Source organism: Melozone crissalis, unplaced genomic scaffold (assembly GCF_028551555.1).
Source record: "Melozone crissalis strain CALT ecotype California unplaced genomic scaffold, PUWL_Pcris_2 ptg000007l_1, whole genome shotgun sequence".
NCBI classification, from domain to species: Eukaryota; Metazoa; Chordata; class Aves; order Passeriformes; family Passerellidae; genus Melozone; species Melozone crissalis.
Window position 1 is genome coordinate 7,868,409 of NW_026535785.1, and position 24,402 is coordinate 7,892,810.

The 24,402-nt window shown below is 43.0% G+C and overlaps 1 protein-coding gene across 2 annotated transcripts; it reads right to left on the minus strand.

Moving 5' to 3' along the window:
- Nucleotides 1–1,978: 1,978 nt before the first annotated feature.
- PDPR (pyruvate dehydrogenase phosphatase regulatory subunit) lies at nucleotides 1,979–24,402 on the minus strand. Of its 2 annotated transcripts, none has more exons than XM_054296126.1 (18): nucleotides 24,219–24,402; nucleotides 23,532–23,828; nucleotides 21,141–21,274; nucleotides 20,055–20,136; nucleotides 19,800–19,963; nucleotides 18,702–18,823; nucleotides 17,783–17,900; nucleotides 16,237–16,386; nucleotides 13,113–13,305; nucleotides 11,207–11,331; nucleotides 9,402–9,557; nucleotides 9,166–9,299; nucleotides 8,631–8,779; nucleotides 7,227–7,339; nucleotides 6,784–6,878; nucleotides 6,076–6,165; nucleotides 5,621–5,803; nucleotides 1,979–4,739 (listed from the first exon to the last, which is right to left on the minus strand). In XM_054296126.1, the coding sequence occupies exons 2-18, from the start codon at nucleotides 23,756–23,758 to the stop codon at nucleotides 4,335–4,337; spliced, it is 2,640 nt and encodes an 879-aa protein (XP_054152101.1). In that variant the 5' UTR covers nucleotides 23,759–23,828; nucleotides 24,219–24,402; the 3' UTR covers nucleotides 1,979–4,334. The 2 variants fall into 2 exon arrangements, with proteins under 2 accessions (XP_054152101.1, XP_054152100.1); XM_054296125.1 differs by having other exon boundaries at nucleotides 23,532–23,831.

Consider the following 24,402-nt stretch of genomic DNA (forward strand, 5'->3'; position numbering starts at 1 on the left):
AGTTAAATTGATGCAGAGACACAGGTCTAGGGCCAACCTGGCTCGGATGACAAAGCATCAGGTAGAAGGAAGAGAAGAACCTTGTGCATGAGAAATTCTACAGCAGCAGAGTTTGGAGGTGTTACAGGAAAAGTAACATGATCAATGGCAACTCAAATGCAACAGTAGAAAGGAGGAATCCAAGCCTACACCAAGATGTGGAGATGCAGTGGAAGTTTTACACAACCTCCTTTCTTTGCTACAAAATAAGAAACTGTTCAGCAAGTCCTATCAAATATAGATACTGGAGAAAACAAACATAAACTAAATCTGGCAAAGACAGATGTGAAAATGACTGTAACACATCCTCCTGAAACAGAAAACATAATTCTAGAAATAGACTATTAATTTTACCCTCAGATTGTTAAATATGAACCATATACTCCTGCTTTTCTAGTACCAGTTTAACTCAAGCCTTGCATTATTCACTCAAGGTCTACCAAAACAGAATAACTTAGGAAGGGACACATCAAGGTTAAGACAATATAATATCTCTGTAAAAATCATTTAATGGAAGGAATTGCTATGTCTTCCCTAAGTTCCCCTGATGGCACTTGGGCAAGCCAGCCCTCGCTTGGATGCACATTTAGATGGATTCCCTGGCTACCTTCCCTGCAAAGATGCCTCTATGGAAGGAATCTACAGGGCTGCTCCCATTCTGGACAGCAAGACTCAGAGAACTGGTAACAACCCTGTGACTGATACACATGAGGTGCAGAGAGCAGACCTGCAGCTGCTGCTTCAGCACAGAATGAGGCCATTTCCCCTTCTACTGCCTCAGAGAGAGATGCTATTTTTGTGTTTCCCAATCCAAGGTTCATAGTTTTACTGTGCAGAATGAGAACAAACCACCTTTTATAGTAAAAAGCATTTTAAGACAGTTTTAATGATGAGAATCAGGATGTAGAGTTTTGCAGTCCCTGTTATTTACCATCTTAGATGTAAAGACTATGCTACAGCAGCTTCAAATATCTGATTTTTAATTTTCTAATTTGAAGCTATATTAAAGGTAGTAACTCTTCAACAGATTTAGTTGTTCTTTTTTTAGGCAACTCTACTTTAATCATCAGATAAAGGGATTAGAGTCTTACATCACTGCTTAATACCTCAAGATGAAAACACAACACTAGAAGGATGTTCCTCCAACTTGGTATCACTATTTTAAAACGTGATCCAATTGTCCTCTTGACGGGTGTTCAAGTTGGTAAAGGCAAACTATTCTTCACATTGTAAGTTTAAAAATAGCTACACCAGAAATTAAATCGACTAAGCCTGAGCAGCAGTTAAAGACCTCTCAGGTTCTGATATAAAACAAGAAGAGAATTCATAGCAGGGAAGGTTGGAGTAGGCGTTAATGAGCTGTAAGACTGACAATTACCAAACCACCCAAGTCTCAAACAGCAAACACAGTGTTACACAAAGTGTTGCTATATCTACCATCATGGTGGAAAACTATTTCCACTCTCTATTTTTGGTATGGAAAAGTCAATAGATCTAGACATAAAATAAACCTTCCAGACATAAAATAAACCTTAGCAGACATAATGACAAAAGTAGCTCATAAAACACAATTTTACTGTCAGAACTGCTGGAGAAGAGACATCCGTGTATGAAAAGTTGCCTGAGGAACTAGCAGGCACCATTAAATTAGGGAAAAGGAAAAAATAATCACAGGAAGAATATAATGCAGCTGGAATGAGAGGTTGGTAAAGGACAGCATGCTCCTAGCTTTCCAGTTTGGTCTTAACTAATTCTAACTCTGCAGAGAACCGAACAGCTCAAGCTAAAATCCCTCTTCAGCAGTTTCAACACAAACTTCAGCCCACCTTGGCCCTATACTTTGCCTTCTCCTGAAGGAGTATCATGCCTTACTCAGCTATAACAGATGGTCAATAAACCCTAAGCAGAAGGGCTGCTCTAAGAACCTCTAAAAACCCTAAGCAGAAGGGCTACTCCACATCCTAAATATCACACACAAAACTCTTTCTTTGTTTGAATGCCTATTTCCATGGATAAGGAAGGCAAAGCAGTGTCCCATAAGACCAACAGACAAGGACCAAGGTCCTCCCTGGTACACACGTCCAGCATGGGAACAGTGGGATCATGGTATCTCTCTAAGCAGAAAAGATATGCAACTAATTATAGAGTTTAAACTGCTATTAGATGCTTTGTGAACCTTTCATTTAAGTGATTAATTCTAACATATCAGGCAAATTTCAGTTCAGAGAGCAATAATAGGGGAATTTGGCAGAAATGACAAGCAGGCGGAATCTCGCCTACAGCAGCTGCAGAGAGTACTCTGAGCTGCCAGATCTCAAAAAGCTGCCCCAGTGTGGTTACTCCTTTTCAGAAACTGGAGAACTGTGCATCTCAATTCAGAACTAGGTTTGAAATCCTGGAAGAAGCCACACATTTCAGTGGAACTCACCCCAGACAAAGGAAGGCATGCTCAGAGAAGTGATATCTACATTCAACCTACTATATACCATATGCTCAAATCCTAAATTCCCTTACAGTTTCCTGAACTGGCAGCCACAGACCCAACTGAAGGCACAGCTTAAAGCAACTAAAGCAGCAGAAAGCAAACTTAAAACAAGAATCAGGGGAGCTTTTGGGCTCATATTTACACTACTGATGCTCACCATTTAACTGGAAAATAAAGTGTCCAAAAGTGGTTTTAGACCATAGAGAAAGTGTTCACATAGCTAACGGGGCAGACAACAGTGCAAGGCTGTGTTTGAAGTCCAAAACAGATGCTGAAGAAGAAAGACCATGAGAAGTATGTGGTATCTGAGGCAGGGAACACATTTAACAGATCTTTTTCAAGTAAATAAAAAGCGTCTTGGTTTTTGATTGTGCTCAAAAGATGAAGAAGATGATGCAAATGTGCACAAGGCAATTCAGCATTGCCCCATTTCTTTACCATTTACCATCAGTGATTGAACTGGCACATTTTGACACCTGAAGAAGGGGTGAATTTCCAGCTGCACCATCTGGAATATCTGTATGAGAAGCCAGATGCAAAGAGCAGTACTGAAGAAAAGCACTTTATAATCCCACTACCATGCTCCCTTCACTCCCTTATTCAACCCCTTCAGCTGAGGTACTACTGAGAGACAAAGAAGTGCAACAGATTTGAGGAGAAAAACAGAAGACAAATTCTTGAGTCCAGCAGGAGCTGCTGAGACCTCTTCTCACCCCCAACAGAAAACCCAGTGTTTCTCACATCACAGGTGAGACAAATGCTGTGTCTTTTACTACAATTTCAAAATAACCACAGGCAGCTAAAACTGCAAGAAAATATCCCCTCCTGCTGCTCAAGTTCCCCAAATCAACATAAGTTCTCCGTGAACCTTGCCAGATGAGTTTGACCAAGTCACATAAACAAAGTGAAAGACAATTCCCAAAGAGACTGTATATTGTGCAGCTTAAACAGAAGCAGCATTTCAACACTGCTATTTAACATTAAACACTAACATCTATCCTTGTTAGAAATCTGTATTCTTGCTAATAAAAAAGAAAAAACAACATTCCTTTATAGAAGTGAAATGCACATTTTGATCTTTGACTATATTTATAGAAGGCCATTTACTTTCAGTGACCCCACACAAAAAAATTCAATCCCACCAACAATGCACTTACCAACACTACTGTCATCTCAATACTCTGATGTTAAATCTACTCCCTGCTAGGGAAAAACCAAAGTGGTGGACAAAGGAGGGCAGTGACAGGCTGGGCAACACCAAAACCTGTCTCTAGGCTCTAGGCTGTGCTCACACAATGCTTTGTCTCATGCCAGTGAGGTAGCTGATCGTTCTATTGCCATGTGCATCAACACACCAACCCCTCTAACATGTGGTATGTGGAGAGCAGGGTGAGGTCAGCCATCACCTGAACCACAGGCAGCAAAGACCTGCTGTCCCATGCCTTATGCTGGAGAGGAGAGAGGAAGGGTGCAGTCTTCAGGGATTCACCCCAACCCTTCCCATCACTAGAAGGCCAGGGCCTTTGGTGGGGTTCACTCCTACACAGGCATCTCTGCATGTTCAGCACTGTGCTTCATCCACTGGGGCACGAGGGAGCCTGGCAAGGGTTGAAGGAGGGAGACAGACAGGGTTGGGAAAGCTCGAAAATGAAAGTTTTAAAATATACAAAATGTAACACACTGGAAAAAGTTTAAAAGTTGCAAGACAAGAAAGGAAAAGAAAGAAATATATGAGGTGAGGAGAAAGGGCTGGAAGATGGTGGGAGAAGACTCCAGCTCGGGACAAGGGGCAGGTCTAGTCTACACAGCACTACTCCCTCTGGTAGCCACTCAGTTCCACGTCATCCTTGCGGCGCCGCTGCGCGAAGAGGGAGCTGAAGGGGTAGAGCTTGGCCTTGGCCTGGAAGCGCTGCCCGGCAATGTCGATCTCGAACTCCCCCTGGTTGATGAAGTCAGTGGTCACCACCAGCTCCTCTCCCGTCTGCTCGTCGAAGTGGTGCACGAAGCCCAGGCACACGTGGCGCTCCAGGGTGTAGCTGTAGGCACTGCTGGTGGTCTTGCCCACGTAGCGGCCGTTGCGGAAAATGGGCTCCCCCCACCAGGGCCAGAGGTCCATATCCGTGTCATGGTCCTCGAGAATGAACATGGTAAAGCGCTTGTACACCCCGTTCTGCTTCTGTTCCAGCAGCACTTCCTGGCCAAGAAACTCCATTCCCTGTGGGGAAAAGGGAGCATCAGCTGATGTGAGGGACACAAAGTGTGGCAGCTGCTCAGCTGCAACAGAACAGGTTGCCTATAAGGGCAATTTATGCCCTATCAAAATGGACTGCCTCCATACACAAGAAGCCCAGCTCAGATAGCTTTTCTGTCATGTTTGTTGCTCCAGATGTTAAAAGCACACAGAAATGTTTGTGTAGTTGGTCATTAAAAAAAAAAAAATTCTAATTTTCACTCTAGCGAAAATCATGTCTCCATTCCAGTTTTTGTCATTTTTCTTGTTCCGGAAGACTACCCTTCTTTATAAACCAGAGGGAAACTGTCACTTATATGAAATTTATGTCCTTAGTCATTATATTCTTTTCTTGCATCAATACAATCATTTGTTTTGGCTCATGCAAAGATGGAAGAAAGAAAACAAGACGGTGATAGCAACAGCACCTGCTACCACAAAAGCGTGATATAGCTCTACACTGTTCTACAAACTCCCCTCTTTTATTAAAAATAGAGAACACCTGTTATTGGTGCCTAGTCTCATATTTAACATCATTAAATGACACCAGGTGCACAGGCTGGCTTTTGCTTCATCAGATTAGGAAAACAGTTTAGAGAAGCAAGAATTTGAGCATCTGTAAGGTACAGAGCACCTCTGCCACACTGGGCACTGCACACATAAGCAGCATCAGGCAGAGGTCACTGGGAATGCTGCCTTGGTAGGAGGAAAACAGAGCATTTTTGTATTTCTAGCAGCCTGCTGAAGTACAAGAATATGTTACACCTACTGCACACAGCTCCATAAAGACACATCCATCTGCTTGGCTGGCAGCCTTTCAGTCCAGTTCTGCTCTCCCACCAAACCCTGTGCAGAAGGTGGTGTACCTTATCCAGCTTGACCTGGAACTCGCGTCCACACTCCATAGGAGTAGTAAAAGCATCCAGATCCTGGCCCCAGAAGGCAAAGAACTTCTCAATGCGCAGGCTGCGGAGCGCGTAGTAACCGGCGTTCCGGATGCCGTACTTCTGCCCCATGTTCATCACCTCATTGTACACGTGCAGGGCGTACTGCAAGGGAAGGGTGAAACACACACTGGCACCAGGAGAGAGCAGCAGCATCTGGCACCACCAGGAATGCCACTGTCCCCTGCCACTGAAGCACCAGAGCTCTGCTCCACTGGAATGCAATATTAAGCGGAAAAACTCCCCCTGGTGCCTGCAGGCAGCTTTCCTGTGGTGCAAATCAGACATCTCATCACCTGGAGTCAACTTGGAAAATGTTTCCGATTTATGCATGCAAGCAATTGCTTTAATTAGCTCAGGCTGCAGTGCACTCTTACCTCTATGGGGATATAAAGCACGAAGCCAGGTTCTCCTGTGTGAGTGATACTCATGACACGGATGCCATTAGCATAGCCCACGCTCATCTCCTGCAGAATCAGAGGGGGTGAAATCATCCAAACTGGAACACAGCACACAGATCCAGAAGGAGCACAATGCATAACACATGCACACTGCCCAGACCTCTCTCCCCTTTGCCACCTGCACATACTCGCAACAAATTTAAATTTCCAATTCAAATAGTGATGTCACGTTATCCAAACTTGTTAGTCATTTCTTGACACTTGGCAACAAGCCCTGGAACTAGGTCAGGACACAGGTTGTATTCTAGATACAAGACAGAGGTTGAATAGCAACTATCTGCTCAGCCTTTAAACAGGCTGATAGGAGACAATGATGCCAGAGTCTCCAATCCCAGCTGCCCCTCTGACAGCTTCATAATTGATTATATGAAACACGTCAAGATATCAAATGGTGACAAGTCTACAGTGAGAGGAATACTAAAAACAAATGCATATTCACCTATGTATTTAGAAAACACAATCCAAAGACAAGTGAGCCTAGAGTTCTTTACCAACCTAGCTCAGTAACTGCAGTAAACCTTCCTGTAAATCTTAATTCTCCTCCAATTATCCAAAATACTTTTCCTGTCCTTCCACCCATGCTTTGAAAAACCTAGCAGAGTGAGAACAAAAGAAGTCACTCACCTTGCAAAAAAGAGAGGGGAAGTGTTCTGCAGTCATTGGGGCATAGGACAACTCTGACAAGACATCCACAGCACGGGGGCCAATCAGATTGAGAGCTAAAGAGGGGAACAAAACAGCATTAGGATGAGACTGGAGAAGTCTTGCCTAGTGTCTAACATGCTGCTCCAATTCTGAAATCTTATCAAACCAATAGGTGTGTTTACATTTAAGAATAGAGGAGAAAGTCATTAAACTCTCTCCTGACAGCCCAAAGTAAAAGAATGCTGTCTTCTAGCTCATGGTTTGCCAGAAAAGAGTCTCTGAACTGCTGTTTTCACCTAAATGTTCGGAAAGGAGACTAAATCGCAACTCCAGGCACTTTAAACAACTAACTGGCATGCAGCAGGAGACACCATTTGTGATTTTGAGCTGTCTGAGGAGGTCTGCTTTTAGTGATTTCTTACCTGTGTACTTCCAGGTCACATCCTCTAGGACCAGGTTGCTGTCATCAGGCAGGTGGTTCTTCAGCCAGGCCCAGCAATGAACTTGTTGGTCAGTAGGGGAAATCATGAAGAAGCTGGAACAGACAAATCAAACCCAAGAAACAATGAAAGAACAACCACAAAGTGAATCAGCTCATTCTTCATTCATCAACTACTTGAGCCATTCAGCAGTTTCCAGGCTAACAGAAGATCAAAACAAGCTGGTTTGTGAAAACCACAACTCAAGTCTCTGGATCAATGCCATTACATCTGTCATGAAAAGAAATCCCCCACTTCAAGCATTACCAGTGTCTGGCGACAAGAAGTGACTACATGTGGAACACAGGGAATTCTGCAGGAAGTTGACAGATTATCTCAAAGGTCACAACTGATTTGAAAAAGGGACTTGCAGCTTTTCACTACCAGTGACTCTCTTTACTCTGACAGTCAGAGTAGAGATGGCTCACACAGCAATTTCTTGTTTTAGCAGAAGTCTTTTCACACACAATGGTGGTTATTATTAACAGCTTCCAAAAACAGAACTCCACTTGATATGGAAAAATGAGCTGCTTGTGTGTGTGTCTGATACAAACTGTGAATTAAAGTACATCAACATCTGTAGAAATCACTAGGCAAGGACAGAAGCTACTGGTATCACAGAGAGGACAATACTTTCAAGCAATACATGAATGCAGACAGAAGTGGAAGAGAAAGAAAAGCTGTTTCTAATTGAAAGAGAAGCAACAAAATGCTTTCACACCAACACAGTGAAAACACACATAGAAAACCATCCAGAAAAATAAATCCAACACTCAGCTGGGACATGGCTATGAAGTTCTTAAAAGCAAGAAAGCTTTCACTGGATGCCAAAGAGAGCCCAAACTGGTGAGTCTAAGGGTAAAATCCTGTGATCATGTCAGCTTGCATGAGAGAGCACAAAAGAATGATAAAAGACTGCAGAACTGAGAATTAGAGTACATATACTGCAATGAAAATTGAAATAATCAAAAAGCAGTATTTTCAATGCATAATTCTAGTAAGGACATTGGTCAGGAGTTAGTTTGCACTTTAAAAGGTTACCTAAATTAATAAACTCCAGTGATTGCTAAAAACAATTTATATCTCAATTAAGAAATTAAACTTCTAAAGGTCTAACATTTTGAGGAAATCTATTTTCATCTGTAATCTTGGAAAAAGGCTTATTTTCCCCAATGTTTTTAAGTTCAGAAACTCCCTTTCACTTGAGTTACTGAATTAGGAATACTAGTGGAGAAGTGAGACTTTTTAGCTCAGGGTGGTGATGAAAGTATATGGTCTTCATGAAGAAGCCCTTTAAGGCTCAAACATCACAAGGGTGATGGCTAAAGATGCTGTCTGCACACCCACCTGCGCTTGCTGAGCCGGGCTATGCTGCAGTCATTCTCATACCCTCCTTTCTCATTAAGCATTCCTGTATGCACAACATGCCCAACTGGCACATCCAGGTCATTTGAGAAGAGATACTGCAGATTCTCCAGGGCCTGGTCTCCGGTGGACTACATGAATCAAAAGGAAGAGAAAGTCAGACAAGCTGCCTGAGCAAAACAAATCCACTGGGGCAGCTTAAGATCGCATCAACATCCTGGCCTAAATTATTTCAATTTGTGATGATTGTGACACTGACGTCTCGAGCGTAACAGGACACAACAGTGCCACAGTGCCGGAGGTCAAATTCTATGTACAGACTAAGCTGATATTTCTATAAACTGGGCCCTTGGCAGACAAAACCCAAACTGTGCTAAATACTGTGGTACCACCTGAATTTAGCCATACAGTGTGACTTCCTCTATCTATCCTCAATAGGACACCGAGTTTTTCGCAAAAGCGGACAATAATAAACTAAAGGTCACCTCTACCAGGTGGTCCCTTTCTAGGTACTTACACTTATTTCAAACTTGGTAAAAGATGACATGTCAATAACACAAACTGCTTCCTTACAGCACTTGACTTCAGCACCCACAATATCAAACCAGTCTGGTTTGTAAAAGGTTTTGCTGTGATCCAAATCCAGCAGATCTAACACAAAGAAAAATTAAAGGCAAAATTATTAAACTGGATGAATTAAGACCTTACAGAGACCAATTGGGAAGCACTAGGCAGAGGAAAATATGATCTTACCACTCCCAGGCGGGACAAAATACTTGACTCTCTCAAATCCATGCTTCTCCATCCACCGGGCTCCCTGCGCGTCCAGGCGGTCGTACAGAGGTGACGTGCGCAGCTGCCGGCCAGTCTGGAAGTCCCAGCGGGGAACCTTCAGATCATACATGAGGGCTGCAATGGTCATAAGGATCCTTTATTAGGCAAAGTGATTATCTTTATCCAAACTTCTCTTCCAGATTATCAGTACTCATTAATATCTGAACCATTAAAAAACTCCCTCAAAACAGCTCCAACCTTCCTTTTCCTGGTTTTGAAAATCCACAAATCCGTTTTGATCCATTTATAGCTCTTCAAAATCAGAGTAACAATATTTGCACAGAACACTTATATTTATAGATACTTATGGTCTCATGACAGTTCTGCAAGAACAACAAAAACTCTATTTTTCATGAAGTCATGCTGACTAGCATTAATTATGCAGGATTCTTCCCTGGCAGTGCACTATATCAGGTATTTTGACAATGCTAATGCTGGGGTAGAGAGCGCATAGATACAAGGACCATCTCATTTGCCTTCTTAAATAATGGCAATTCAGCCTTTTGTAATCATTGAAGCTTTTCCAAATGGCTTCTCTGTCTGTTCAGCTATTATAGAATATTTTTATTTAGAAAACAAGTTACCCTAAAACATTAAGCATCCTCCTCAGTTATCAGTGGAGAGTAATAACTTAATATTTATAAAGTAGTATTCAAGCATTCTTAAGATTCTACCTAGGTCAGAAACTGTTTAAAACTGAAGATAAGCCAACTAACTCTTACTGAACACTTCCATAATTTCTGTCTCATAGCTAACAATTTAATGAATTTATTGACAATATCTCAAATTGGTACTCCTGAAAGAGAGGGTATTGGGAAGACTAGATTAGCATGGGAATGTAACACTTCAAAAAGGGAATACATTGTTCACTCTGTAAAAACTACAGGGATACTGTGCCTATCAGAACTGAGGTTTGTATTGGAAAGCGACTGCAGAATAATGCCCAGAGTATAAAGTGATTTTTTTCTGGGAAGAAGGTCAAAGCAGCATAAGGTTTTTATTCCCCAGATACAGCAGGGCTAAGAGGTTTACTCAGCTTCTCTGCTTTCACCCGAGCATATGTTTTTAGTTTAGACTTGGTATTCAAGTAATTGTTCCTGTTATGCAACTTGCGGAGCACTTCATGCTTCTATTTCGAACTTGAAAAGAAGTCATCAATATTCAGACAATATGACAGATATTAAAACAACAGGAGGTAACAAAGCATGGCTTTAGACAAGAAAAATGGCATCTCTAATCTATTCTGCAAGGTGTTTATCACAAACTTTGACAGGAGAAAGCACTATGTCTACGAAGACTTCTGAATTATACAAGATAACTGGGTCACCCAGCCATAAGTTGGAAGTGAAGGTATTGCCACACAGTAATGATGTGCAAAGAATAACAATCTTTGAGACAGTGTAACATTCCCAGTTAAGACCTTGGCATTGCTTTTTTAGGCTGAAATTCTACAGAGATACATACAAATTTCCCTATATCAGAGGCAAAGCACAGAAATAGCAGAGAGCAAGGTACCAACAGCATTTTTTTAGAAAAGTTAATAAGAATGCTTGCACAAAAAAACCCCTCATCATTTCCTCTCTCCTGGGAAGAGGCTGCATTGCCAGGAAGGGGGTCAGGAAGAAGGAAAATGTTTCTCAGAGTGATAGCAGAGGAGAGACAGTGTAGCAAAGGGCAAAAACTTGGACAGCCTGTCCAGAGCTAAACACAGAGACCTCACTTACGCATGACTTCCATCACACGGTGGCGGAGGAAAGTGCGGCTGCTCTGAAGGGTTCCAAAACGTTTCAGATCCAAGGGCCAGACATTTTCCGACGGATACCCATTTACTATCCACTCTGCCAGGTACCTGATGGAAGAAATAAAGACAGACTGAGATATCAGCCAATGTCTTAAGGGAAAAGTGTAGCTCTGAAGTAAGAAGGAAAGCAGTTTGGACTTGAGAATTTCTTACAATAGCAAGAGAGAAGACATGTAACACGGTATTCTAAATACTAGCAGAATCTGGAGAGTTTCCCTTTGTAAAATGCACCCACCAGATTTCTAAATTACTAATTGCCCATTAGGATGAAGCATACAGGGCAGCAAGAAGTTCAGGACATGTGCTAAATTAAGCCAGAGCCTTGACGGGTAACCTGGCTGACACTGTGTCAAGTGCTTGGGTTCTGATACAAAAAAAGGTGCAAATTCATTTCAGATGGAGTTTAGTGTTTCTGCTTTCTTATTTCTCATTGCCTGTTGTAGGCTCAGCCACAAACTACCACTGACAGCATTCATTTAGCACGAGGGGCCAGCCAAGTTATGTTTAGCTACACTTCCAGCAGTGAAGGAGGAAGGCATTCTCCAGAGCTAATGGACACAGGCAACTCAGAATTTAGAAGAGCAAAAGGTTCTGTTCACAGCCAGCAGAGAACAAAACAAAGGGGTTTGGAACTGATCATGAAAAGTTACATTAGCAAGCTAAACTGTTTATTTTGGGACTGTAGCAACAAATGAACAAACAGTGCTTTTACCTCCAGAAATGACTTTGATTCTTAAGAGAACCTCACTGAAAAGATTCTCTGTATTTCATGTGACAACAAAAAAATAATTATGAGTTGTTTCTCTGGTGAGTTAAACTATTAGACAATAGACAAATTAGTGAAGACAAATGTAGATACTAACACCAGCATGAAAAACAAGCAGTTCTTTAAGAAGGTTGTGTGGCAGAAGGAATGCTCAGTCACCAAAATTAAATGGCAGTCAGAGGGAGAAATGATCGTTCAGCAACTTTGCTGCTGAGATCACATTTAAATGCTTGTCTAAGAATCTGCATTTACACAGGAACTGGATTTTCCTGAGAAATTATTACACCCCTAGCTTACTGTAGGGGACAGTCTGAAACTACTGTCAGCAATGGCATCACATACATGGTGTTTCATCAGCAACAGATTCACACTGCTTTCAGAGGAATTAACTGCTGTATCAATTTGATTGATCTAAAGACTTCAATCAAATGATAAAGGGGATCATGAAGCATAGGAGATGAGGGAATATATGCTTTGCTAAGCTTTTAGCTTTACCATCTCTTAGTGGTAGTTTAAAAAAAAAAAAACCATACCAGTTATAGAATCATAGAATCACAGAATAACCTGAGTTGGAATGGATGCACATGTATCACTGAGTCCAACTCCTGGCCCTGGACAGGATAACCCCAAGAATCACACCAGGTGCCTGAGACCATTGTCCAAATGCTTCTTCAACTCTGGCAGGCTTGATGCTGTGACCACTTGCCTGTTTCAGTATCCAATCACCTTCTGGGTGAAGAACCTTTTCCGAATATCCAACCTAAACCTCCTCTGACATAGCTTTAATGAAGCTTACTTGATCCCCAGCTGCTCAGTGAGATGTGATGCCAGAGGAGAGATGTGCAGGACAGGAGGAGAATCCAACACAGGTTTTAAAGACACACTGGAGAACATGATCAGAAAACAGCAACTGCTCCTCTCCTTCACTCAGGTCAGAAATGAAAGAGGAGCCTTTATCAGAGGAGATGACAAATACCAACCAGAACATTCTACATAGGAGGATTATCTGTGCAGTGTCTTGGCTGAAGCCTTACTTACACACACACAGAGATAGACCACTTACTTGCCTGCTCCCCCACCATAGGAGATGCCAGCTGAGTTCATGCCAGCCAGAACAAAGTAGCCTCGTGCAGTGGGCGACTCTCCCATGATGCATCTCATGTCTGGGGTGAAGGACTCTGGGCAATTCACCAACTGCATGATCTGCAGAGCCTCCAAACCCGGCATCCTGCGCAGGAGGGCACTCAGAAGTGGCCCTAGGAACCAAGAAAAAAACAGTCTCAACACATTTCAGCTGCTTCAGGTGGAAACTGCTTTCATGTTTTGATAGTCACAGGAGAAATGGCTTATTTGCTGGAATTACACTACTCAAAATAGATCACACAGCCTACAATAAAAGCAGCCATATTGATCCAGACCAAGAGCCCAGTATTATTTTCAACAGTGCAAGGGCACTGTTCAGTTTTGTTGGGGAAATAGGAGCAGACATCAAATAGATACATAGTGAGGAGTACAAACAGGCAAATGTATAGGAGCCTTGTCACATGCACTCTGCAAACCTCCACCTATCATCAGCTCAGAGGATTTCCTAAAAATTTGGTATATTTTTCTGTATTTAGAAACTCATAAATTGGTCTCTCTTTTAAGTACTAGACCAGTGTTTCCCAGCCTCATGAAAAAAATCTAACAGACACAGACAAGGAGTCCCATGTGTTAAAATCTGTTGTATGAGGAATCACTGCCTTTTGTTTCAAAGCTCACACTCAATTTCTTTTTATGTCTCCTACCATTAGAAGAGACAGTGGTCAGGAATCCCCCTTCTAGCCTGTCTATCCCACTCCAGATTCTATAGACCTCTATTTCCTTTCTGTCATCTCCTTTCCCCAGCCCTCTCAGTCACTCCATTCCTGGAAACTATTCCAAGCTTTGATAAGTCTCTTGCTGCTCTTCCACCAGACCTTCTCCAGTCCTATGATACTCTGTGGAAAGAGGGAGCCTAGAACAGGAACTAGCATCTGGCAAAACAAGGATTTAGTGTTGCATAATGAACAGTGTTTTCTGCTCCTTTCCCAGTAATTCCTAACTTGTCTTTTGCTTTAACCGCTGCTGCACTGATGCCTTCACAGAACTAACAAAACTAATACAACCCCTCAAGGTGTGTTCAAAGCCCATCATGTCACATGGTGAAAACAAGACCATCCCCACACACACCCATGCATTTGTGTCACTTCACATTTATCCTCGTTGGATTTCCTCATTGCTTCACTGCCCAGTCACGCTGGAAAAGTCCTTCAGCAACTCTTCACAGTCTGACATTTGAGAGCATTAATAAATGGATAAGGTATCTACTTGGCTTTTGTTGCCCAAAAGTTACCTCTGCTTAGTACTCCAGATAAAAGCCCTCAAGAACACTCCTGAGCTTTATGCACAAGCAGTAAAATCATCAGATTTCACATCACCTAAGAAGCTACAAACAGAACTGACCCATTCTCTCTCTTCCCTCTCTCAAGCATTAGGATTCCAGAATGAGAGCCTGGTGGTACAGGCTATTTTTCTATTGATAAAAAGAGAGATCAGTGCTAGATTTGTTCTCCTATCTAGCCCAATTTAAGCAACTCCACGGACTATTTTAAAATCAAAAGGTGTTCCAACGACAAAGATCAAAGCAGTAATACAAGAGCTCAAACCCCAGGAACTGTGGCCCTAGAAAAGGATCAAATACTGCCTGAGTTAGCTCTGACTCTGCTCAACTGTTCAGCACATTTGAACGGATAAAAGGGCAAAGCTGGAACATAGCATGCAGCTGCTTCAGAAGCTTGGGCAATCTGGGGGTGACAGCAAGCAGTGCCTTTTCATTTTATCCAAATGAAAACCAAAAATGAAGTGGGTGCAGAGCTTGAGCGACTCATTACTGAAGCTAATATCTTCAAGCAAGTCTTTAGGCATCTAGGGATCTAAAAACCTTTAGCATATGCCAGCACAAAACAGCACCCCATCCTGGCTTCACCCCCTGGAGTTTAAACTTTTACAGTATCAGTATGTGTCTTCCAGAAATCGAAGTAAAATTATTCAAGTTAACTTGAAGCACAGCTGGAAGAACATATTATGACTGCAGAAAGAAATCAGTGAAATTCCATCCATGCCTAGGGTCACAGAGGCATGTGTATTCACAAGGGATGCAGAGAGCTCTGACAGAAGGGAAATCTGGATTCCTGAGTACAAGGCAAATTTGAAGATGAGAGGGCACATACCAACTTACCAGGTATCAAAGAGACAGGAGTGGCTGGGGAAGAAAGGGACTCACAGATCATGCTACGCTCTTTCCTAGAGAAAGAGCCCTCCATGTAAAAATACATGCAGAATATAAACTCAGAATCAAATAAAATGAGAAAGACAGAAGAGTTGGAATATAATAAACCACTGTCAATAGTGGGACAAAGTCTGGGAAGCCACAATACCAACTTCTGTCCACCAAGCAACTGCCACTGATAGAAATGCACTTGTCAGTCCCTGATGGAGAGCTGCAGAAATAAAATACCACAGCTATGTGGCAGGTCAACAGTGCTGATCTACTGTGTCACAAGAGGAGCAGCATGTGGCACTGACAGTCAACAACTGAAATGGCAGAGCAGTGCTAGGAAGCTGATGTAGTACCTTGCTGCTCTAGAGGAAGGTAATACATGCTGAAGATTAGAAGGTGTTTTTAAACATTACACATATATCAAAGAATCACAGAATTCTGGAATGGTTTAGGTTGGAAGGGACTTTAAAGTTTATCTCATTCCAACCTTGGCATGATGGGGACACCTTCCACTAGACCAGGGTGCTCCAAGTCCCATCCAACCTGACCTTAAACACTGAGCAACTTGTGCCAGTGCCTCATCACTCTCACAGGGAAAAATTTCTTAATAATACCTAATTCTGCCCTCTGTCATTTGGAAGCCATTTCCCCTTGTTCTAGCACTCCCTGTCAAAAGTCCCTCTCCAGCTCTCCTGTAGGCTCCCTTCAGATACTGCAGCCCTTGGTAAAGGGTTTTTCAGCAAATTACTGACAAATGAAGAGATGAGTGAACTTGAGAGCACATTCATCTTTCCCACACATCAATGACAGCTGGCACTGCCATGAACTCTGCCTTCTGCTGAAGCACGTGTTTCACTGCTGTGGGAACCTCTCTTCCCTAACATACCAAAATGATCCCAGTCTTCCTGAAGGTTCTGGATCTCCAGCTGGTTCCGTCCCTCCGTGAAGAGAGGTTTGGGGTTTTTCTCAAAGCCTCCTGAGAGGATGCCACCCTGCCAGTTGCGTATGTAGATCCTGCCATCGGGGTCCACAACAGCTGCAGAGGGAAGGGAAGAGGTGAGAAGGGAATTGAGAGAAGGGATATCTGTCTCAGGCTGTTGTCCCACAAACACCACTGATGGAGGGCTAGTGACACGCCAGGCCAAGCCAGCAGTCACCCAGCATGAGAAGGGACAGTCTCAGCTCCCCAGCCCCATGCTGTCACACCATTCTGGTTCTCATGTGACACCCCTGTGAGCCAGTTTAGATTAAACCATTAGCTCCCACCACAGCCATGCAGGATTGTTAACTTCTGGACAGCACAGTAAACTGAATTAAACCTGAGGAGCCCCAGCAGGACAGTGTTCCCAGGAGTGAGAGGACACAAGAGGGATTCAGAATCCTTGTGGCACTGAGAAGCTATTACACTTGGCAGCTATTATACTGCCTTAGTTCCACTGAAACTGCACCCAAGACCAGCCCTTCCACCAAGACATGTCCAACCCTGCCCTTCTTTCTCTTCCTATTCTAAGAACAGCTAATTTGTATCAGATCCAGCTTACAGCAGGCCACCAGCACAAAGAAGGTGGGCAGCACTGGGGTGAGGACAAGCACCAGTCAGGACTGGATTGCTCCTTCCACTGGTAGGTAGTGTGCCAACTTGAAGTATTTATGTTACTCTACCTGACATGCTCCACAGCAATTTTTGCCATGTTCAGAAAAGCTGAGAATACACATATGTGAATATATACATACATGTATCTATATATATCTACACACAGAGGTTTTAATTCATCAAATAAAAGTGTAGCACTTGGACTCCATCCAGAGATCTCAATTCCCTGGACAGTGTATCCATTACTCACTAGAAGCCAAAAATCTTGCCAACAACTGAGAGTAAATAAGTAAAGCTTTCTACTTCTCAACCACAGTTTTCAAACACAAAGGCTTTTTTTTAAAAGATCAAAAAGCTAGAACATGGGGGAGGAGCAATTACCTCAAGTGTTTGGTTGCCCCTACAGCTCATAGACATGTAAATGCCATTGTAAAGCCTTAGCTTCAGTTGGAGGAAAGGAATAGATGGGCCATTTGGGGCCAGCAGCCTGCAAGGAAAACATAGTGCCAAGGCTAGCACACTCTCCAGCCCAGAAATGCAACAATCCAAGACTCAGGCACAACTACTACTCGAGCTAGAGTCAAGGTCATTCTCCTGCTAAGCTGATGAACTCTCAAAGTCATTTTCTGCAGGAAAAGTTTCCCCAAGAGTAAAGAAAGATATTCTTTCTACCACTGAAAAAGGATATTCAAAGCAATTCAGACAGAAGAACTTCACAATCCCAAATGAGCTGAGGACCGATAGCCCGAGGTTGGCCTTTTTGTCACAAAATACAGGTCACCTTGGAAAGGCAGGTATAATTCACCAAGAAAAGTGAGAAGAGCTGAAGAATCCTTACTTGGTAAGCTGCTTGACAGAGGCTCCTGCAAAGGATGTGTCAGGAGGTAGAAGTGTTCGCAGGCATGGACTGGGATATGGACTGGTTCCTCCCCAGAGTGGCCCAACTCATAGGCCCACTGAAACCAAAAAAGTGCAGGTCAGGATGGAAAAGGAAAAAAACAAAACAGCTTCAGGAAAAGAGCAGGACATAAGCACCTCTCTGATTTTGCTTTCATAAAAGACCAAGATTTGGTTCAGACCCTGGGACATTAAACAGACAATTTTTTTCTCTTTTCTTAGAATTTGAACAGTTTTGGATAAAGACTAGAAAAGTGGGGCCCCAATTCAAAACTAAGAAGTACCAGTTTACAAAACAAAAGCAATATAAGATCTGTAGACCAAGTCAGTACTAGGTTCAGCACCTAGAAGCAGAATAGTCAGCATTTAGGTGCCTGAACTAAGATCCTTCATTAACAAGGGGGACAGCTGCTAGCTGAGAAACTGCAATTATCAGGTGCATTTTCTAGCAGAGAAGACATCACACTAAGGAGTAAAAACAAACAAATTTTTCATGAGGGAAGTGAGAAAGAAGGGTCTGTCTCCCTAACAGCCAAAGCAAAATTCTTCCTGTCAGAAGGGTGAACCTCCCAGCAGAGAGACCATGGACAGAGCTGTACCAACAAGCTGCAGGTACTGCTCAGCAGGTCAACACCCAGCCTCTGGTGCGCTGCAAATAGCAAGCACTGCTTTTCCTCCTCATCCTGCTGGGTGGGTAACATGATGAGTAACATGATTTGATCTACTCCAGCAAACCAAGCCAAAGCACAAACCATTAAAAATCCCAAAAGGAAAACAACAAAACCAAAAAAAGAACCAGAGGGAAGTGCACGTATTCTTAATCAACAGAAACAAGAAAGAAAAGATTTAAATAATTCAACCTGGCCAGCACAGTTGACGAAGAACTCGCATTGAATCCTTCCTCTGTCAGTCTCGACTCCGGTCACTCGGCCCTTCTGGATCGTGACATGACTGACACTCGTCCGCTCGTGGATCTGGACACCTGCAGTGGATCACAAAGTCAGCATGCCATGAGCCTTCTTTCTAATGTGTCAGACTGCTAGCTTTAAACCCTTACACTCAACCAAAATGCTTATTTTCTCTTGGAGACAAAATTTCTATTCTTGACCCAGTAATTCTTAAGCAAAACCCTATTATTTGTAAAACATCACATGTACAATTTGTACAGGCTGAGACTGTGAAGAGCTACAGTTTATCTTCCCATGTGACAATCTGGGTGATAAATAGATCCCCAGGATCAACAACATAAAAAAAAAAGTCCCAGCTATGGACTTCTTTCTATTACAATTCCTTTATGCAATAAATTTGTAGTTTCAGATGGCATGACTGGTTCTTTTATGGGAAATAAGTAATTTTGTGGGGAAAAAAAAATCAATAAGCAGTATGCGATCAACCTGGGCTAAAAGAAACTGAGAGGTATCTTCCTAAGCAGCTTCTTCTGATCTGATGGACTTTCATCCTTACTGATCTTTATTTCCTGTTACCTTATTTAACCTTTCCCCTGACTTTTAAACCACACACTGGTCAAACAGCATTTATTAATACACTTCCAAACCTATTTCCAAAGCACATGTACTCAATTAAATACTCTACAAGGCTCAGCCACTCTTTTTCATTTGTAGGTAATTAACTGTTTTGATGTGTAATTATGAGTCAATTCTAGGAAGGAAAGAGTGCATGCTTTTTCAGAGAAATATGTAACCACTAAGGACAACAAACAGGTGTAAATATGTAACCACTATGGACATCAAAGAGGTGCTTGAACTATCCCAGGAAACCTGTAAACATTCAGCACATAAAAAAAATCAGCCTGCTTTTTCAGAATAAACAGGTTTAAAGAATCCAAGCTTCACAGAAATAAGAGAATTTTGGTCTTCAGGGCTCAGTTAGACTATCAAAAGAGATGCAAACACAGCTATCATGCAGGAGAGCACTCTATAGATAAAAAAAGCTCCTACCATTCCGTGAGGCAGCGGTTGCCAGAGCCAGACTCACGTTGGCAGACGACACGAGTGCATCTTCTGGCACATACATGGCCCCCACAAGGTCATGGATGTTGATCAGTGGGTGGAGCTGTGCCACTTTCTTTGGGCTGATAATTTCACATGGTATTCCCATTACACTGCCACAGAACACAAGAAACACGAGGTCATTTGCCCTGCAGGAGAGCTGGTGCACACAGAAGCTGAGTTGGATTTCCTGCTCATACGTACTTCAGCGATGAAGCAATGCGCTTCAGAGAGATCAGTCGGTCCTGAGTCTGAGCCAGGGAAATAGAGCCTGTCTTCATGTACCCTATGACAATGACCAAAGTCAAGTCAGATTTGGACAGGATCTTCAATTCCTTTCCATCTCAGACTCACTGCTTTAATATAATTGCAGACTTGTTGCTTCCACTACTCAGGAGCCTGGAAATCTCACATCCTCAAACAACTTTAAACACTTATGAGCTAGTAATTAAAAAGTGCATGAGAAAACTTTTTCAAAAAAGCAGTTGAATTTTTAATTGTGTTCTCTTTCTACTTCATATACTCCATATTCTTTTATACTGTTTATAAAAAAACCCCTGAATTTCACACATGGTAGCTATTAAAAGAGAGAGAAGTTGAAAGTGATCTACTGACTACTCAGAAGAATAAAACTTCATCAACTAAAAGCAGATATAATATCACTCCAACACCTGCACTAAATTAGTATTCATCTTAATTGCAGGCATAGTTATGAACCTCTATTGAGGTATTCATTTGTCTGACATACATGGCAAGTTCTTATCAGAAGAAAACTTCTAGTGATCAAGTTCTTCCTATCAGGTACATGCCCAGACATTTTGGAGGGAGAGGGAGAATCTAAACATAATATTTTTTGTTATTTTCAGGGCTAGACTGCAGTAAGAGACACAGCTTTGCCTATGCTTCAGTGCTTCTGTTAACCACATTTTCTTTTTGAGAAGTGAATCAGTGCACAGAACAAGCCAACTTGCTGCAGCCACTGCAATATATTTTCCATGTCCTTGTGAAAATTCCCTTGTCTGCTCAAGTTACAGACAATGTGCAAACTGTCACAATTTGCAGGTAGTCTGCCTTCAGTTTGCCCATCTGATATTCTTCTCCCCATTCTGATTACACTGGTGACATCACTTTGCATCTGATTAGCTCCATATGTATTGTCTTTGAACAGGACTTTCAAGCCTTAAGATGCTGTAAAACCACAGACAGTGTGGTTTTATTGCTTATTCACACATATTTCAGTGTCAGTACTTCAGTTTCCCAAAGATTACTCCATTCTGGCACTTTCAGTACCTGTTTGCACTCCTGTCTCCTGTTCCAGCTGCTGGTAGAGCTTGTTTGAATAGTGTGCCATCTTCAGCTCTATGGACATGGGCCTGGCTGTGCTCACAATGCCAGCACAGAATCGAGTGGTGCCTGCAGCCAACCTGCAGGAGAAGGTGCAGAGAAGGGCCATGATCACACAGCTGCCAGGTACACACTCCACACCAGGCTTCTCCAGCAGCACAAACCACACAGCAACTTCTCCCCCAAACACATCAGAACTACACTATGCTGGACGATGCAGGGCTGACACAACCTCTAGAATGATATTCCTTTCACTCACTTTTGAAAACACACTGCATTCCAGGACAATTTCTCTTTAACAAGTCCTAAAAACTGACATTTTTCAAAAAAAGCACTTTTTGTAAAACAAAAATAAAATCTTACACTTCAGTTGAGCTGCCTGATTCTTTCCTTCTCCAAAGTACGATTTCCATCAAATAAAAATTAACTTGGTTTTGAGTCTTGCATCTTTGAAGATTACAGTATGAGCAAGTCCCTCTCACTCCATAACAACTGCCATAGACAGACACATGTTTCTTGTCCCTTAACCATTGAGCAATTTGGTGAAGAGCTGCTCTAGAGACAGAAACCTACACAACTCCATGCAGCATGGACAGGGGAAGACAAGCCAATTAGATTTAAGCATCTCCCTTGCAGCCTGCTTCCACAACAATTCCAGGTTGTTGCTGCTGAAGCCATCCTGCATTTCTCCATTTGACACAACTGCTTTCAGCCTAGCACATCTACATTCTCTCAGTAACTCAACCTAAGATTCAGCTGGGTAAGGAATATTTGCTACACCCCTACTCAACAACAACCCAAAGACCTGGAGCACAGTCTGGCCATGCTGTGCTCCTCATAAGAGATTTCTGCTGCTGCAATATTCCTCCTTCTCCTTGAGCATGCACAGACTGAGCCTACACAGCATCTTAATTCACTGCAGATCTTTAATGGGCTGTTCAAACCCTGCTCCAAGCTAGCAAAAAAGACATTCCCTTGCAAACACAGCCCAGCACCCCACTTTGCTCAGAAGGACCCCACTCACAAGGTCTCAGATAAGAATACCCAATTCCTTTTCTTTGCAGCTAGAAAGAACCTGCTGCTTCCCAGCCACATAGACTTCAGGAACCACAGCTAATTATTCCTGAAGGCATATCAGGTGGGAAGCTCTAAAGTAGATGATAAATATACAGTTCAGCACTTACTTAGGGCATTAGAAGCTGCTACCATAAACACCTCTTCAAACCCTAAAGTCTCAGTGGTGTCTCATGCCCAGGATCCTCAAACTGCTTAATTAAAACACCACGAATGACCCTCAGAAATGGACATCTAAAACAACAGGGGAAATGCTGGGATGCACAGCCTTCCACAAGAACTCTGAGCTCTGCTACAGAGAGCTGACCAAACTCGCTGAGGGCACTTCTGCTCAGCCAAACCAAAACAGCCTTGGCTATTTTACAGAGAGCCACTAAATCCTCCAACAAAGTGGATAATCTGAGCATTTAACCAGCTTACAGGGTGATGTTTTAGTGATGCCTGCTTATAACCTCTTGCAATCTCTGGAGCTTTGCTGGCTCTGTAATGCTTCAGACACACACAGCATCCTGCTCTGAGAGGTCAACAGGGGCTGAGGAGTAACGTGGATTTTTAGTTCTTTTAAAATGGTCCATCATCTTTGTCAGCTGCATTGTTTTACATGGTCACCTGTGATAACAGCAGAGCAGCTAGGTATCTCCCAAAGGAACTGTGGTGCATGGAAAACCCACACCAGAGCAGAGTTCTCCTGATGGGAAGTGCAGCACATGCAGGATGCTCACTGGAGCCCAGTACTGATCACACCCCACTGTGTCACCCTCATGCTGCTCAGGGCACTGTGGGGAGGTAGGAGACCCTGGAGTGCAGGAGTGAAGTAGAGGGAAAAAAAGGCAGTGTTTTAATGCTTGCTTTTTGTTTCTCACTACCTGAATCTATGGTAACTGTCATTAAATAAAGTCATTATTTTAGATTAGTTCTCCCTAGGATAAGTCTGTTTTGCCCATGGCAGTACAATCTCCACATCTTTAACCTGATCCACAAGTTCTCTTGGCTTAATTTCTCTCTGTCTTGCAGAGGGAAATGGCATGGCTGTGTGGCAGTCTGGCCATGAGCCATGGCCACCCCACCACAATCACACAAGGGATACTCTTCACCTTGCACAGCAGCCCTGTGTTGGGAAGGGGCAGTAAGTGTTGTTATTAATGTTCAGTATAATCTTATTTCCCCCAGGGAAAAGGTGAAGAGATAGAAATAACACATTACAGCAGATATAGCTCTGCACAGAAGTCTTGTTTAGTTGGGTTTTTAACCAGAAATCCTTACCTGCCCTGCTCAAGTAAGACTATATCCTTAAAGCCCATCTTGGAAAGGTGATAGGCCACAGAGGTGCCCATGATTCCACCACCACAGATGACAACCTGTGCCTGTGCTGGCAGGGAGAGCGGGTGAGGCTCTGCTGTGGTGGAGGCGCTGCGCTGGGAGCCGGTCATCCTCCTCCATTTCGGGTGAGCCGCCCGCCACTGGATATCAGACAGCAATCGGAGAAACATCCTGGCTGCTCTCTCTCCCTTCTCCTAAAGCACCACCTAGATGTGCTCAGATGTTACCTCAGCACCACTCCTTCTAGGACGGAAAAGATGAGACTCACATTACCGTTTATGACACACAGGGCTGGCAGCAGGACACATCACGTGGTGTGCCGGGTATAAGTGGACATGAGAAAGCTGATGAGCAAACAAACAGGAGGGCACTTACTCCTGAAACAACAACCTTGTCGTTAAGATTCAAACTTAGACTATGAAATAGGAACAGAGCATTACCCCTTTGGTTTTGACACAGTGCAACTTGACAATGAGCAAAAAACCAAACGAAAGGTGGAAAAGCTCTCACACCAGTGACAAGGAGAGCTGAAACGGCCATCAGGCACAGATCATGCTCTGGAATGTTTCCGAAAGCCAGAAGTCATTTGGGCACAAATAAGCTTGATTATTAACGCTGCCAGGCCTTTACCTGAAGAAGGAAACGAAGTCTGTGGTCAGAGTAACTGGTACAGGGCACTGGAGAGGCCCCTCCGGGAACAGCTTTACCACAAGCTTTACCCCAGGGCCTTGCTGCGGCAGCTCCCCCAGCAGCAGCAGCACCGGAGGTTCCCCCGCCCGCAGACTCCGCTCCGTGCCGGCAGCCTGAGGGACGG

Coding starts and splice junctions, on each gene's coding strand:
- PDPR (XM_054296126.1), bottom strand. CDS start 23,758: ATGTTTCTCCGATTGCTGTCTGATATCCAGTGGCGGGCGGCTCACCCG. Junction 16,387..17,782: donor TCTGTCAAGCAGCTTACCAA/GTAAGGATTCTT, acceptor TTCCCTCTGCAG/CTGTTGTGGACCCCGATGGC. Junction 11,332..13,112: donor TATGGTGGGGGAGCAGGCAA/GTAAGTGGTCTA, acceptor TTCTTCCATCAG/GTACCTGGCAGAGTGGATAG.